This window comes from Odocoileus virginianus, chromosome 30, assembly GCF_023699985.2.
Source record: "Odocoileus virginianus isolate 20LAN1187 ecotype Illinois chromosome 30, Ovbor_1.2, whole genome shotgun sequence".
Classification (NCBI taxonomy): Eukaryota; Metazoa; Chordata; class Mammalia; order Artiodactyla; family Cervidae; genus Odocoileus; species Odocoileus virginianus.
Window position 1 is genome coordinate 29350610 of NC_069703.1, and position 14844 is coordinate 29365453.

Here is a 14844-nt window from a genome sequence, read left to right on the forward strand (position 1 = left end):
GAGCGTGCCTGGCCTGACAACAGACCCCCTCCTCACCCCCGGGACCCCCCGCTCTGATGGACGTGACAGGTTTCCGCTCAGAGGAGCTGTAGCTTCTGGCCTCAGGGACGCCGTCAGGACCCTGCCCGCTGAAAGCCGCCTGGCCCTCCTCTCCTGCTGGGGGTCCTCTGGGACCCTGGACTTTGCTGTGACCCGGGCCTGCCGGGCCACCCCACCTGGCCCGCAGAGCCCCGCCGCCGGGGCCGGGCTCGGAAGACGCCGTCTTGTTGGTCCTCTCACAGTCCTGCCCGCCGGGCCCAGTGTCCTGAGCTCCCCGGCTCGGCTCCCCCGAGGCTCCCTGGCGGAGACCCCTGCCCCAGCTTCTTTATCGCAGTGGGAAAGCTCTGGTGATCCGAGCCGGGACGGACTTGGGGCTGAGCCAGGGTTAGGGTGATGGCGGCAAGAGAAATAGAGTGCCTTTATTGCCATTTCTCACTTGCTGAGCCCGTGCGAGGCCCAGAATTCCTGCCTGCTGCCACATAGCTCTCAAACGAGCGTCTTTCCGAGGTAAACCTGACGTGGTCACTTAGCAGGCCCGGACCCCTCCCTCACTGAAATAAAACCTAACTCTTCAGCAGGATCCTCAGGGCTGCCTGGCGTGACCGGCCCTGACTGCCTCTCCCACCTGTCTTGCCACAGCGCTCCCAGCAGACCCACTGACGGCGAGTCCATTCCTGCCCCAGGGCTTTTGCACTTGCTGCCTCCTTTGCCCAGCGTGTTCCCCTCCCACCCTGTACCCCAGAGCTCACTCCTTTACGTTTGACAAATGCTACTTCCTAGAGAGATTTTCCCTGGCCACCCAGTCTTAGTGGGCTCCCAGTACTTTTTCTGTGCAGTGGTTATCCCTATTGGGAGTAATCTTTATTTGTCTTAACTGTGTCGGCTCCTTGGTTACCTTGTTCACCATATATTCCCAGCATCTAGACCCATGCCAGGCATATCCTAGGGTCTCAAGAACTTCTGTTGGATGAAGGAGACTGTGTTAAGAACTGGGTTTGTGCTAAACCCTCCCTCACCCAGAAGTCCCCATAACCCTTATGACAATCTCCACCTACAAATGGGGAGATGGAGGCCCCAGCTGGGGAAGTTACTGAGGAAATGAGATTTAACAGCAGGGCTGATCCCACGCCCACGTTCTAGCCAACATCTCCTGGAGTCGTGGGCTTCCACCCAAGATCTGTTCTTTATAGAAAAAAATGGAAAAAACAGAAAGGAGGAAAGTCACCATGTTCTGCCCTGGAATAATCCTCACTCTGCAGGCTTTACCACCCCCTCCCCTCCCCTCCCCCTCTCCTCCCCTGGTTTTGCAGATGGCCTTTTTTGTTTCTTTCTGTAATCACTGCTATGACAGTCACATTTTTCTGTGTTTATCACTCAGTCTCTGTAAATGATAACATGATATTGAGTATATGGACAGTCCACTGAGTGAATTCGCCAGGGTTACCTGACTGTCCCCAGCAGTCAGGCATTTGTCTAGTCTGCTGTGCTGGGGGTTGCTGATGATTAGGTAACAACTCAGTATCGTAGCTGGATTTCAAGCATCCATCCATTTGCTCTTTGATCAAATTTTGCCGTGTGCTGAGCTCTCTGCCGGGCACACCGAAGGGCCTGAGGCGCAGTGTCTGTCCTTGGAGTCCATGGACCAGGGTGGGAGAGAGTCAAGCGTGGCCAGAGTGGAATAGATGTCGCCAGGGTGGAAGATGGCGGGCAGAAGGCCAGTGCAAGGGTGCCCGGGGTGGGCCTCGTGGAGTCTTCAGGTGCTGAAAAGCTGTTCCCAGGAGGACAGTGGGTGATGCCCACTGCAGGTGGGCCATCGAGAGAGCAGTGACGTGCATCTGAGCATCGTTTGGGCCCGGGCTTTGGTTGGACAGGGAAGGCGGGGTTGGGGCAGAGATGGGCCTGAAACGCTGAGCTGAGGAACTTGGACTTCCTCCTAAAGTAGATGGGAAGCTGGGTGTTTATCTCCTTGCTCTGTAAGAGTTATTTTTTTAAGATCAAAATTTTATATACACCTGTAAAAAAAAATCAAACAGCATGGAAAAATTTATCTGGAAAGACCCTCCCCCTCCATCTCCCCGTCTCCTGTCCTTTCTGAAATGTCCTATCCCGTCTCCTGCTTTCTGAAATACTCTCACCTGTCCTGTTTTTAAGCCATCGGGTACTTCCCTTGTGACTCTTGATTGTCTGCGCCGCTGTGTCTGGGTTTGTCAAGGTTTGGACACACGGCGTGTCTCCCTGCAGTGACGACGAGGCTCAGGCTCGCGCCGCCCGCCTGCCTCCAGCAGTTCTGTTCCGCTGCTGCCTCTGTCGCTGCTCAGTCGCTCGGTCGTGTCTGACTCTGCGACTCCGTGGAGAGCAGCACGCCAGGCCTCCCTGTTCTTCACCCGCTCCCGGAGCTTGCTCACACTCATGTGCACTGAGTCGGTGATGCCATCCGACTATCTCGTCCTCTGCCAGCCACTTCTCCTCCTGCCTTCAATCTTTCCCAGCATCAGGGTCTTTTCTAGTGAGTCGGCTCTTTGCATCAGGTGGCCAGAGTATTGGAGTTTCAGCTTTAGTCCGTCTAATGAATACTGAGGGTTGGTTTCTTTCAGGATGGACTGGTTTGATCTCCTTGCTGTCCAAGGGGCTCGCGAGCGTCTTCTCCAGCAGCACAGTGGAAGCATCAGTTCTTCCTTCTGTGGCTTCGTGCCTTTAGATAGCGTGCACAAGCTGCCACTCCCTCTTCCGTGGACTCGCCGCCCTGTCCTCCCCTTGCGCCAGGGTAGAGCCCGGTGTGCGCTTGTGTTTCCCGTCTCTCCTTCAGGGCTATCCCGTGGGTAGCTGGAGCTGGGCTACCTTAGAAGTATTGACACCCCAGGAACCAGCAGACACAGCACACCAGGATCCCCCGCCAGTTGTTAAGCGTTTGCCAGCACACCGGTGTGGGGCTCCTGAGTCCCCTCCCTCTGACTCGGGTTCGGGGTGGGGTGAGCTTGGCCCGGGGCTCCCGAGTCCCCTCCCTCTGACCCGGGTTCGGGGTGGGGTGAGCTTGGCCCGGGGCTCCCGAGTCCCCTCCCTCTGACCCGGGTTCGGGGTGGGGTGAGCTTGGCCCGGGGCTTCTGAGTTCCCTCCCTCTGACCCGAGTTGAGGATTGGGTGAGCTTGGCCCGGGGCTCCCGAGTCCCCTCCCTCTGACCTGGGTTCGGGGTGGGGTGAGCCTGGCCCGGGGCTTCTGAGTTCCCTCCCTCTGACCCGAGTTGAGGATTGGGTGAGCTTGGCCCGGGGCTCCCGAGTCCCTCCCTCTGACCCGGGTTCGGGGTGGGGTGAGCTTGGCCCGGGGCTTCTGAGTTCCCTCCCTCTGACCCGAGTTGAGGATTGGGTGAGCTTGGCCCGGGGCTCCCGAGTCCCCTCCCTCTGACCCGGGTTCGGGGTGGGGTGAGCTTGGCCCGGGGCTTCTGAGTTCCCTCCCTCTGACCCGAGTTGAGGATTGGGTGAGCTTGGCCCGGGGCTTCTGAGTCCCCTCCCTCTGACCCGGGTTTGGGGTGGGGTGAGCTTGGCCCGGGGCTCCCGAGTCCCCTCCCTCTGACCCGGGTTTGGGGTGGGGTGAGCTTGGCCCGGGGCTCCCGAGTCCCCTCCCTCTGACCCGGGTTCAGGGTGGGGTGAGCTTGGCCCGGGGCTCCCGAGTCCCCTCCCTCTGACCCGGGTTCGGGGTGGGGTGAGCTTCCCAGGGGCTCCTGAGTCCCCTCCCTCTGACCCGAGTTGAGGATTGGGTGAGCTTGGCCCCCAGGGGCTCGGCCGGCCAGCCCGTCACGGACAGCCCCTCTTGTGTGCTGCAGCAAAGCTTCGAGGCGCACCAGGACGAAGCTGTGAGCGTGACCCACATGGTGAAGGCGGGCAGCGGCGTCTGGATGGCCTTCTCCTCCGGCTCCTCCATCCGCCTCTTCCACACCGAGACGCTCGAGCACCTGCAGGAGATCAACATCGCCACCAGGACCACCTTCCTGCTGCCAGGTGAGACCCTGCTGTCCTGGGCGGGGGGCTGTGCCGGGGGAGCGGACACTGGGGAGGCGGCTTCCAAGCCGGGCCAGGTTATCTCATGAACCCTCAAGGCAGCCTTTGGTCAGCCTTGAGAACCGGGCCTCCCCGGGGAAGCAGCTGACTGAGGGTTCCAACCCAGGCCTGCCCTCCGGAAGCCCTTCTGGCCGTCCCTGCGGCACAGCAGGCCAGCGCCCCTGCGGAGGCAGGCTCCAGGCTCGGGGACTCCCGCGAGCCAGGTTGCTAACACACCACGTTGGGCAGGCGGCCGGGCCCACCTATACCTGCCGCTCAAGCCCAATTCTGCCTCAACTCCCCTTCAAAATGAGCAAAGGGAAAGAGAAGGCCAAATACGGATCTCTTTCCTTGGAGGTCTCTAGAGAAAGGCAGGGGTCCCTCTGAGTGTGCCATCAGGGTCCGGGTCAGGGGAGGCGAAGGCCCTGATGTCCTCCGCTTGGGGCCGGTGCTTCGTCCTGCAGGGCTGTTTGTGGGACCCACGGAGATGGTTACAATCTAGGCGCACCCTGCACCTTGCCCCCTGCCCAGAGGCTGCCGAGGAATTGGCCGCAGGCCTCGCCCTTAGTGCCGATCCCTGTGAGCTGTGCTGGGAGCCAGGACAGATGCGTGCTCAGGGCCCACCGCTGCCCCCAGCCGGCTTGAGAGCAGCCCTCAGGGCCAGCGGGCCTCCGTGTGATTTGCCCCCAAGTTTCCACCAGATAGACTGACCCGGAGCTGGTCTCGGAGGATGCCGGCTGGGCTGGGGGCAGCGGGGGGAAGGACCCCAGGGCCAGGGAAACAGCAGGTGTGGCAGGCTGGCCCGGAGCTGATGGTGACAGGGACTCGGCAGACGGCCACCGCAGAGGCTGGGAGTGGCCTTCGCTGAGCCGGGGGCCAGGATTCCTGCTTGGTGAAGCTGGGCAGAGGGCAGTGACTCCAGCCAGCACCGCAGAGGCCACAGAGGCCTCTGTTCCACCCCAGAGGCCTAGTCCCTGATGCCACATGGGGGCCCAGCGGTCGGCCTGGCTCCTGCGTCCCCAGCCAGTCTCACCGCCCAGTCCTCGAGTCCCGGCTGGTGGCCGCAGCAGGGGATGGTGGCTAACTGGTGCACAGTGGCTGCCTTCCGCCAGGGCCCTGCAGCGAGCTGGGCGCCAAGGGCTTTACGTAATCGGGCCTCACTGTCCCCATTTTACAGATGCAGAAACTGGGGTTTGTTCGGCAGGGTAAAGTGGCTATCCCTTGGTCGCATGGCCAGAGACAGGACCGGGAGTCACATCGGGTTGGACTCAGTTCAGAGCCTTGCTGTGTGTAACGGGGAGGAGATGGCTTCAGAGGTGACCAGGGTCCCGGCTCGGCCACTGTGGGCTCACAGAAGGTCCTTCTGCCTTGCGGAGCCTCTGGTCCCTCTGTGGTGTGGGCAGTGCTTTCTGGCTCCAGGTAGATTCTGTCAGGAAGATGCCTTGTTTAGGCCTGGGTCATCCGTGAGGAAGACAGACGCCTTTCTAACTTGCCCCCAGGGTGTGGGGTAAGGGCTTGGGGGACGTTTGTCGTCGGCCCTCCCTCCCTCCCTTCTTTCCCTTTTTTATTTTTTAGCTTCAGTTTCATTGTCTCTCAAAGTGTTTAGTCATTATGTGAGGTAAATCTATTTTAATTACAGTAAAAATTTCTCAGTATCACAGAAATATTTCCACATCTGTGCTGATAGCTAAATTATTTCAAGTTAGTGGAACAGTGGGAAAAAATGGATAATCTTAAGGGTCTTTTTCATCGTCTCAGTAAAGTCGGGGGGGGGGGGGTGGAGCAACGTAGAGAAAGTGTCAGGTGTGTCCAGCGGCCGGGGCGGCTCTGGGGGCTGACCTGCTGCTGGCGGAAATCCCGTGGCTCCTGCTGCAGGCTGTCACCTCCCCGTGGGTTTAAAACGCGTCTTCAAGTCCAGTGATTGGCTTGTTCTTAGTAGTTAGTTACCCTTAAAAAAGAACTTTCCTGGTGGCTCAGACTGTAAAAAATGTGCCTGCAATGCAGGAGACCCGGTTTCGATCCCGAGGTCGGGAAGATCCCTTGGAGAAGGGAATGGCAACCTACTCCAGTACTCTTGCCTGGGAAATCCCATGGACAGAAAAGCCTGACAGGCTACACAGTCCATGGGGTCGCAAAGAGGCGGACACGGCTGAGCGACTAACATGCTCTCAAGACACTTAAAGAAGAAAAGGTGATCGCTACCATGAGCATGCCTGCAGAATAGGTACACGGAGTCCCCGGAGGTCAAATGACCAGCCTCAGGTCACTGCTGCGGGGCCCAGAGCCAGGACCTGGGTCACAGCCGTCTCATGGGCTAACCGGGCACCTCCCACTTCTCCAGCTTCTGTTTCCTCGTCTGTACGATGAGGGCCTGAGATGGGAGCTGAGCTCATGGGGCCAGTGGGAGCCCAGAGTCAGACAGGCCCCGCCAGAATCCTGGCTCTGCCAGCTTCCAGCTGCGTGACCAGGTGCTCCAGCCCCGCCTCTGAGGGCAGGCACGGGTCTTCACCTGAGAGGTGAGGACAGCGTCCCAGGGTCCCCACTCCAGGGTCCCCAGGAGTTACAGCCCCAGGCCCTGTGGGCCAGGAGGCTCCAAGCCCAGGAGGAGCTAGCCCTGGGTGGAGGGGGCCTTCAAATCCACGCCACACTGTGTCCTGGCGGAAAAACAGAGCAGGATTCTTAAATTCTTTATTAGAGATATTTTTAAAAGGCTTTTAGGTATTTTTCCTTCCCCCACACCACCAAATGAAATAATTGCGTAATTACTAATGAATTTGTTCCTCCTCTAAGTGTGGATTTTTTTGAGGGCGTGTTAAAAATTCATCGCGCTTCCTTCCCGGGACCCCTCTCCTCCACTCGCCTCCCCGATTGGTATTAATGCAGTTTTGAACCTAAACTCCCTCCTCCTCTTAACTAGACAGGTCATTAATAAAATGTTCTCCGAGAGCCTGAGCTTTTTAAAGTTGTATATCTCCAGATAGATGGCTTGGGTGAGTTGAGCACTGCCGCATTAAGTCTCTGTGATAAAATATTTATCCACCATTAGACGTTTTTTCCCCCTTTTGGACTGTTTGTGAAGTGCCTCGCTCTTTTCCTCGAGGCAAAGCAGGAGGAGGAAGGGCCCGGAACGAGGTCTGCAGATGAAGTCATTTCTCCGTCCCGGCGCCTCTTGCGGCTTCTCCCCGCCTTCCTCTCATTTGCCGGGTTTCTGTGGTCCGAGGGGCTCAGGGCAGGGAAGGGCATCAGGAAGTGGTCTCTTGCTGGGCCTAAGGTCCCCGGGGCCCTGGATTCGGAGGGGAGGCGTGTAGGATGGAGACATCTGCCACCGCTCCTTCTCTCGGCTTTGATTATTTTCATGGATTTCTGGCTCTGATGGAGCTGATCTTAAAGCATTTGAGTCTAGGTCCTTTTAATAATCACATTTTCCTAATAGCCTCCACTTATTGATTGTATATTATGGGCTAAGAGCTGTGTGGAACTGTGTGTATATATATCATAGTGTGTGGGTATATATGTGTATATTTATGTACACAAAGTGTGTATTATATACATAGATAAAATTTCTAATAATCATAAAATTGAGCAGGGGATGTTTGTTGACGATGGTAGAAAGTGGCTTATCGATTCACGCAGCTGCTAAGTGACGTCAGCGCCCACATCCTTGTTCGCTTCTCTGCTTTCGTTCATTCATCCTCTCATTTAATCACAGGTCCTTTCAAAAAGCATTTATTGAGGTGTAGTTGATTTACACTATCACAGAAGTTGCAGGTGCGAAACGTGGCGATTCACACTTTCGAAAGGTCGCACGCCTTCAACAGTTACTGTGAAACATTGGCTCTATTCCGTGTGCCATGCAGTGTATCCTTGCAGTGTATTTACGTTATTCCCCGTGGTTTGTACCTTCTAACCCCCCACCTCTCTCCTGCCCCTCCCGCCTTCGCTGTCCGCACTGGAAACCACTAGTCTGCTCCCTGGATCTGAGTTTGCAGATCCTCTTCACATGTCTGCCAGGAGCCAGGCCGTTTGATCAACGAGCTGGGGAGTCAGTTTCGACACACAGATAGGCTGCTGCCCTCAGGAAGCTTACATCTGGGGAGGCAAACGGTAAATGAGCCGAGAGCACAGAGTAATTACGGAGCTTGAGCAGATCCGCGAGGAGAAGACGGGACGGGCGCGCGGCCCGAGCCTCCTGCACTTCCCGAGTCCCGGGGGCTGCGGCACCTGCTCTCAGACCATCCCAGGAGCCAGCCCTGGTGGTGGGGGGCCTACACTCTCCGAATTGGTGCGGGAGTGGAGAAGAGTCCCAGCTCCCCCAACCCAGACGCTGTCTGTGAAATAGCCCGACATGCCGGCTTCTTTCCCCCACTCTGGTTTGCATTTGCCCATGGAATCAACACTATGAATGTGACCTGTGGAATCTGCATCCTGTTGCCGGACTCATACATCCCACTGCCTGCCGACAGCTCCACTTGGGTGTCTAATGTGTGTCTCAGATGACGTCGAGTCCGGAACTTGGACGTCGAGTCCGGAACTTGGACGTCCCGCTGGCCTGCTCCTCTCCCATCATGGTCTGTCTGCAGCGCTGCCTTTGCACCCAGCTGCTGGACACGAAAGACCTGGGAGCTGCCCTTCCTTCCTTCTTCCCCTCCCCTCCCCGCCGTCTGTCAGCTGGCCTGTCTGCAACGTGTCGGTTCAGCATCTCCCTGTCACCAGCACGCCTCGGACGCCATCATCCCTGCCTCGCCCGTCTCCTCGCTGCACCCCGCCCCATCCTCCGTCACGCGGCACCCAAAAGGCCTCTCTAAAATCACGGTGCGCTGCTCCCTGCTCAGACCCGCCGGCCGCGCCTCGTCGTGCTGAGTGAACAGTCCCTGCCCTCACCTTGGCCCGGCCGCCCTCCGAGCCTCCCTCGGTCACCTCGGGGTGCCTGGTCCCCCCGCCGCGCTGGCTCCGCCCTCCGCAGAGCCGCCGGCTCATTCCCATCACCCGGCCTTTGCCCGTGCTGTCTCCAGAGCTCCCCTTGGGTCTTGGCGTGGCTGCCTCCCCTTGTCATCAGATCTGGTCTCCTGTCTCCTGCCCCCCCATCCTCCCGGAGGCAGAGTGAGGCACGAAACCCGAGCCTCCTCTCACCTACTGTCTGCCTCGCCCCCCCTTGGAGTCCTCTGCTGATGTCTGCACTCCTTGTGTTTCCACTTCCTCCTTCCCTCCCAGGGCTCCATTAATACGTGTGTGTGTGTGTGTGTGTGTGTGTGTGAGTGTGAGTCGCTCAGTCATGTCTGACTCTGAGACCCCATGGACTGGAGCCCACAGCCTGCTCTGGTCCATGGGATTCTCCAGACAAGAATACTGGAGCGGGGAGCCATTCCCTTCTCCGGGGGAGGTCTTGACCCAGGGATCGAATCCAGGTCTTCTGCACTGCAGGCAGACTCTTTACTGCCTAAGCCACCACGGAAGCCCCCGCTAATACGGTCGCTTCAATTACAGTTGAAGTGAAATTACAGACTCAGTCTGTCTGCCACTAGCCATGTTTCAAGTGTGCGTACCCGCATGTGACTGATGGTCAGCAAACTGGGCAGAGAACATGTTCATTGTCATAGAAAGTTCCAGAATGTTTGCTCCGCAGGGGCAGCACTGTGTGGGGATCCCCCTCTGCCTCCAGCACAGGTGCAGTGTCCCCCACAGGAGGTCCCGGGCTGTGCCGGGGCGCTGAGTGCGTCAGGTGATGCTGTGAACCCCGTTAGTAAACCCTCCTTCCGGGCTGGCCGTGGAGCCGCACCAGCCCGCTCTGGGACGCTGCTCTGCAGAGGAAGCCCATACACGTGCAGGTGCCGAACTCAAGCAACTTGTTCAAGAGTAGAGAGGCTGGGACTTCCCTGGAGGTCAAAAGGTTAAGACTCCGAGCTTCCAGTGTAGAGGCTGCAGGTTCAGTCCCTGGTCAGGGAACCGAGGCCCCACTTGCCATGAGGCAAGGCCAAAGAAAGAGCAGAGAGGCAGTGTGAAAGCATCAGGCTGTAAAAGTGACGGACTCGAGCTCTTCTCCTCTCCCGCCGCCCCTGCCCTGCCAGGCCCCGCACTCACCAGCTGGGTGACCTCTTTGGACCTTAACATCCTCGTCTGGGAATTGGGCACAGCATCCAGGTTGTGCTCACCTCTCAGCTGTTGCAAGGCTTGTATTGGGCTGGGGCAGGTGTGTGAAGTGCTTTGGAAGCTGCAAGGCAGTATTTCTCACAGAGTGGCCCCGGGGCCAGCAGCCTGGGTGTCCCTGGGAACCTGTGGGAAATGCAGGCTCCCCTCTAGGGCTGGCCCGCGGGTGTCGGCTCTCCTGCTGGTGCTGACGCAAGCCCAGCTTGAGAACCCCCTACTCCAAGCATCACTTCACATGTCGTGGTGTGACTTGGGATTTGAGGAGAGACTAGGTCTGCCAGTGGGCAGAAGGATCCAGGCTGGAGGTGAGACGGCCCTTTGGGATGGCAGGCCTGGGCCCCCAGCGCCTCCCTCACAACCCGGACTTGTCAGCAATAGAGCAGCAGTGATGGTGGCTGGCACCCACCCGTGTGTGCCCTGTGACAGGCTCTGGGTTACGTGATCCACAGCCACTGGCTCATTTCACTGGCTGTGAAATGTCATCACTGTCGCCCTGTGCAGTGAGGGAACCCGGGCACAGAGGGGTCTTGTTTCCGGCCCTGGGACGTGGAGCCAGGAAGTAGCCAAGCTGGGGTTTGGACCCGGAGCCTGCGCCTGGCGCCCTGCTCTTGGCCGGGGCTGTGTGGCCCACACTGCGCCTCCCCCGGGAAGGGTACAGGGACCCACCTTCCCCCGTCACTGCTCCCCCTCAAAGGCAGAGCCAGCCCAGCGGGTGACTGGACAAGAAGTGGTCTGCAAGTCTGGACTGGCGTCAGAAACACGCTAGCTCCCGGCGCTGGGAGCCCATTCACCACGGGGCCGGGGACTGCAGCTGGGCCCCCGCCGGAGGAGGGCCTGTGCGGGCAGCATGTCAAGCCCCGGCTGGAACCCACAGGGCCGCAGCTCGCTCAGACCCCTCCCCACACGTCCCTTCTGCACTGTCTGCTTTATCCTCAGCCCACACCTCCGCAGGCCTCTCTCTCGTCCCCAGCTGGCCGGTTATGTCCCTGGCATGGCGGGCCTCAGCCTGCACCTCGTGCCAGGAGAGCCGGCTGCTGCATCGAGAGCCGACGTGGGCCAGCACTGTGGCGGTCCCTCATTGTATCCTCGAGGCAGCCCCGCTTTACACAGGAGGAAACCGAGGCTGGGGGGGGTGGGGTGCTCAGCTGGGAGACCCAGGGCCAGATGCCAGCCAGGTCAGCCTCCCAAGCCCCACTCCTCAACCCCAAGGCTGTCCAGCTTCTTGCTTGTCCCAGGAGAGCCGCCCGAGGAGCCATTCCCTCAGCTTTGGGGCCCCCAGGCACCGCCATCCCCCGAAAGATGCTGCAGCTCATGCTGGCTTCTCCCGCTGCAGGCCAGAAGCAGCTGTGTGTCACCAGCCTCCTGATCTGCCAGGGTCTGCTCTGGGTGGGCACCGACCAGGGGGTCGTCGTGCTGTTGCCGGTTCCTCGGCTGGAAGGCATCCCTAAGATCACAGGTGAGACCGGGGTCAGCTGCACGTGGCCAGGGCCGGCTGGGTCTTGGGCCCAGGTGTGGGCACTCTCTTCTCATCTGGGGACAGGGGTCCGTTCCCCAGTGTCCGCTCTCACTGTTGGTGGCTCGGTGGAATTAAATCACCTGGGACCTGCAGTCTCCTTGCAGGTCTTCTTTCTGAGACTCAATTACCTCATCTGGCAGTGGGCATAGGAGGCACACTGGCCAGATGGTTTGCAGATTGGCCGAGACACCCAGCTAACAGGAGAGGTTCTGCCGGCCTCCTCCTGCTGTCGCCACAGTGGCTTCTCCGTGTCCCGGCTCCAGAGACAGAAATAACCGAGGGCTCACGGGGACAGAGGTCCATGTGCAGCCGTGTTTGCCTGGGTTAGAGGAGGGGCCGCCCTGACGTGGTGCTGGGATCTAGGGTCAGGGAAGACCCCAGAGCTCTGGGCCCCCTCTCTGCCTCCGCCCTGAGTGGTGGATAATGAAGTGGCCTCTTCCGGCTGCTGCAGGAGGGCAGGGCTGCGTGGAGTGGGAGGGAGATGCCCCGGGGGAGACCAGCCCCAGGCAGACCGCGAGCCTCTCTGCCCAAGAAGACCCTCTTCCTAAACTGTGGGACTTACTGCTTTCCTGGTCTCATCACTAGGCCATTTTTCTCATCCCGGGATCCGTCCTGGGGTTGCAGGGATGTGTTGGGCAGAGACCCTGCCCCCACACACTGACAGCCTGGTCGGGGTGGCTTGTAGCCAGGGCAGCAAGTGCTGTGACGGCAGGCGTCCTGGGGTCAGCGGAGCACAGACAGGAGTGATCATCTCATGGATGAAGGCAAGGAGGGAGCCCTGCGGAGGGGCTGAGCCAGGCCTCAAGCCCTAGCTGTCGAGTCAGGTGGATGCAAAAGGCTCTCTGGGCAGAGGCGATGGCTTGGGCAAAGGCAGGGAGACGTGAGGATGGCCCAGGCAGGGAGCCGCGGGTGCTTGCACACCAAGGCTCCCCGTGTGGTTTATAGTCGCTTGTGTTCCCCTGCTCCACTCTTCCACGCACTCCTCCAGACCCGTGGCCTTCCGGGAAGCTGCCAACATAGGTCGCAGTAACCCGAATAAGCCAAAAATGAAACCCAGGAAGTTCTCCAAGAGACTCAGTTCAGTTCAGTCAGTCGCTCAGTTGTGTCCGACTCTTTGCGACCCCATAGACTGCAGCACTCCAGGCCTCCCTGTCCATCACCAACTCCTGGAGCTTACTCAAACTCCAGTCCATTGAGTCAGTGATGCCATCCAACCATCTCATCCTCTGTCATCTCCTTCTCCACCAGACTCAATGGGTCTTTAAAACTCTGGGCCTTTGGGCCCCTTCTCTCTGCCCCCTTCCTTCAGGGAAAGGCATGGTCTCGCTCAACGGGCACTGTGGGCCCGTGGCCTTCCTGGCTGTGGCCACCAGCATCTTGGCCCCTGATATCCTGCGGAGCGACCAGGAGGAGGCCGAGGGGCAGCAGGCCGAGGAGGACAAGGTGGATGGGCCAGGTCCCGAGCCGGCGCCCGCGAGCCACGTGGGCGGGGAGCTGATCCGCAAGAAGGGCATCCTTCTGCAGTACCGCCTGCGCTCCACTTCCCACCTCCCGGGCCCGCTGCTGTCCGTACGGGAGCCGGAGCCGGCGAACGGCTCGGCCCCGGAGCACAGCGAGGAGGACGGCTCCATCTATGAGATGGTGGACGACCCTGACGTCTGGGTGCGCAACCGGCCCTGTGCCCGCGACGCCCACCGCAAGGAGATCTGCTCCGTGGCCATCATCTCCGGGGGGCGCGGCTACCGCAACTTCGGCAGCGCAGCGGGCAGCCCCGGGAAGCTGGCCCCGTGCGGGGAGACGGACAGCACCCTCCTCATCTGGCAGGCGCCCTTGATGCTGTAGCCCCGCCCAGGCCACACCGTAGCCCCGCCCAGGCCACTCTGTAGCCCCGCCCAGGCCACGTGGCGGCAGGCCTGGCTGCAGCCCGCCCGACTCTCGGCCTGCAGTGGGCCCTTCCGGCTGTTCAGGGTGCCCCAGGGAGCGCTGGGTGGCCTCGCCCTCAAGGGGCCTGCACGGGGCTGCGAGGACGGGCCTGGAGCTCCACCATCCACCTGAGTGGAGCAGAGGGAAACCTTCCTTTTTAAGGAAAAAAAAAACAGTTTCAGTGTTTATTGGAGTGGTTTGGGTTTGGGGAGAGGGAGGACACCTCCTGAGGAGATGGCCTTCTTTTTAAAAGCAAAAAAAAAAAAAAAAAAAAAAAAAACACGAAACCTCACAACTGCCTGGCAAGCCCAGCACCTCTTGTCGGGGCCGAGCAGGGCTCAAGGGCGGCCACACGACCCTCCTAGGAGGGTGCGTGCGTGTGAGTGTGTGAGAGCGTGTGGGCTGGTGTGTGAATATATATAAATACGTATATATGGTGTATATTATATGTGTATAAATGAAGTTTGTACATATTGGAGCTCTGGGAGATGCTGGAATAAAAGGCAAGATAACGTCAGTACTTGGGTTACAGGTTGCTTTTTAGTTTTGTTTTGTTTGAGACATGATAACCTAGACAGCATGTTAAAAAGCATAAACATCACTTTGCTGACAAAGGTCCATATAGTCAAAGCTATGTTTCTTCCAGTAGTCATACATGGATGTGAAAATTGGACCATAAAGAAGGTTGAGGGCTGATGAATTGGTGCTTTCGAACTGTGGAGTTGGAGAAGACTCTTGAGAGTTCCTTCGACTGCTAGGTGATCCAACCAGTCCATCCTAAAGTAAATCAATCCTGAATATTCATTGGAAGGTCTGGTGCTGAAGCTGAAGTTCCAGTACTTTGGTCACTTGATGCGAAGAGTTGACTCACTGGAAAAAACCCTGATGCTGGGAAAGACTGAGGGCAGGAGAAGGCGGCAACAGAGGATGAGATGGTTGGGTGGTATTGACTCAATGAACGTGAGTTTGAGCAAACTCTGGAGACAGCGAAGGACAGAGGAGCCTGGTGTGCTATGGTCCGTGGGGTCTCAAAGAATTGGGCACGATTCAGTGACTAGACAACGAGGAAAGAGAGCAGCTGTCACTGTTCCAGGTTGTTCTGGAAGCAGCAGGAAGGACTGAGGCTCGGCAGTGTGAGAACAGGCCTTAGATCTGTGGGCTGTCTGGTGCAGTCGCCGATGGCCTCATGTA

At 58.8% G+C, this 14844-nt stretch overlaps 1 protein-coding gene and 1 long non-coding RNA gene across 11 annotated transcripts in view; one reads left to right on the top strand and one right to left on the bottom strand.

The window, feature by feature from the left end:
- ARHGEF10L (Rho guanine nucleotide exchange factor 10 like) overlaps window positions 1-14170 on the top strand; it is a 149489-nt gene extending 135319 nt beyond the window's left edge. For all 10 annotated transcript variants that reach the window (XM_070458781.1, XM_070458780.1, XM_070458786.1 and 7 more), the window contains 3 exons: window positions 3857-4031; window positions 11548-11670; window positions 13040-14170. In XM_070458781.1, the coding sequence (XP_070314882.1) occupies window positions 3857-4031; window positions 11548-11670; window positions 13040-13572 (831 nt within the window). In that variant the 3' untranslated portion in view covers window positions 13573-14170. The remainder of the gene's footprint in view (window positions 1-3856; window positions 4032-11547; window positions 11671-13039) is intronic.
- LOC139032198 (uncharacterized) lies at window positions 1391-3281 on the bottom strand. Its single transcript, XR_011484722.1, has 2 exons — window positions 2175-3281; window positions 1391-2051 (listed from the first exon to the last, which is right to left on the bottom strand). It is a non-coding gene; the product is annotated as an uncharacterized lncRNA (long non-coding RNA).
- Window positions 14171-14844: the final 674 nt, after the last annotated feature.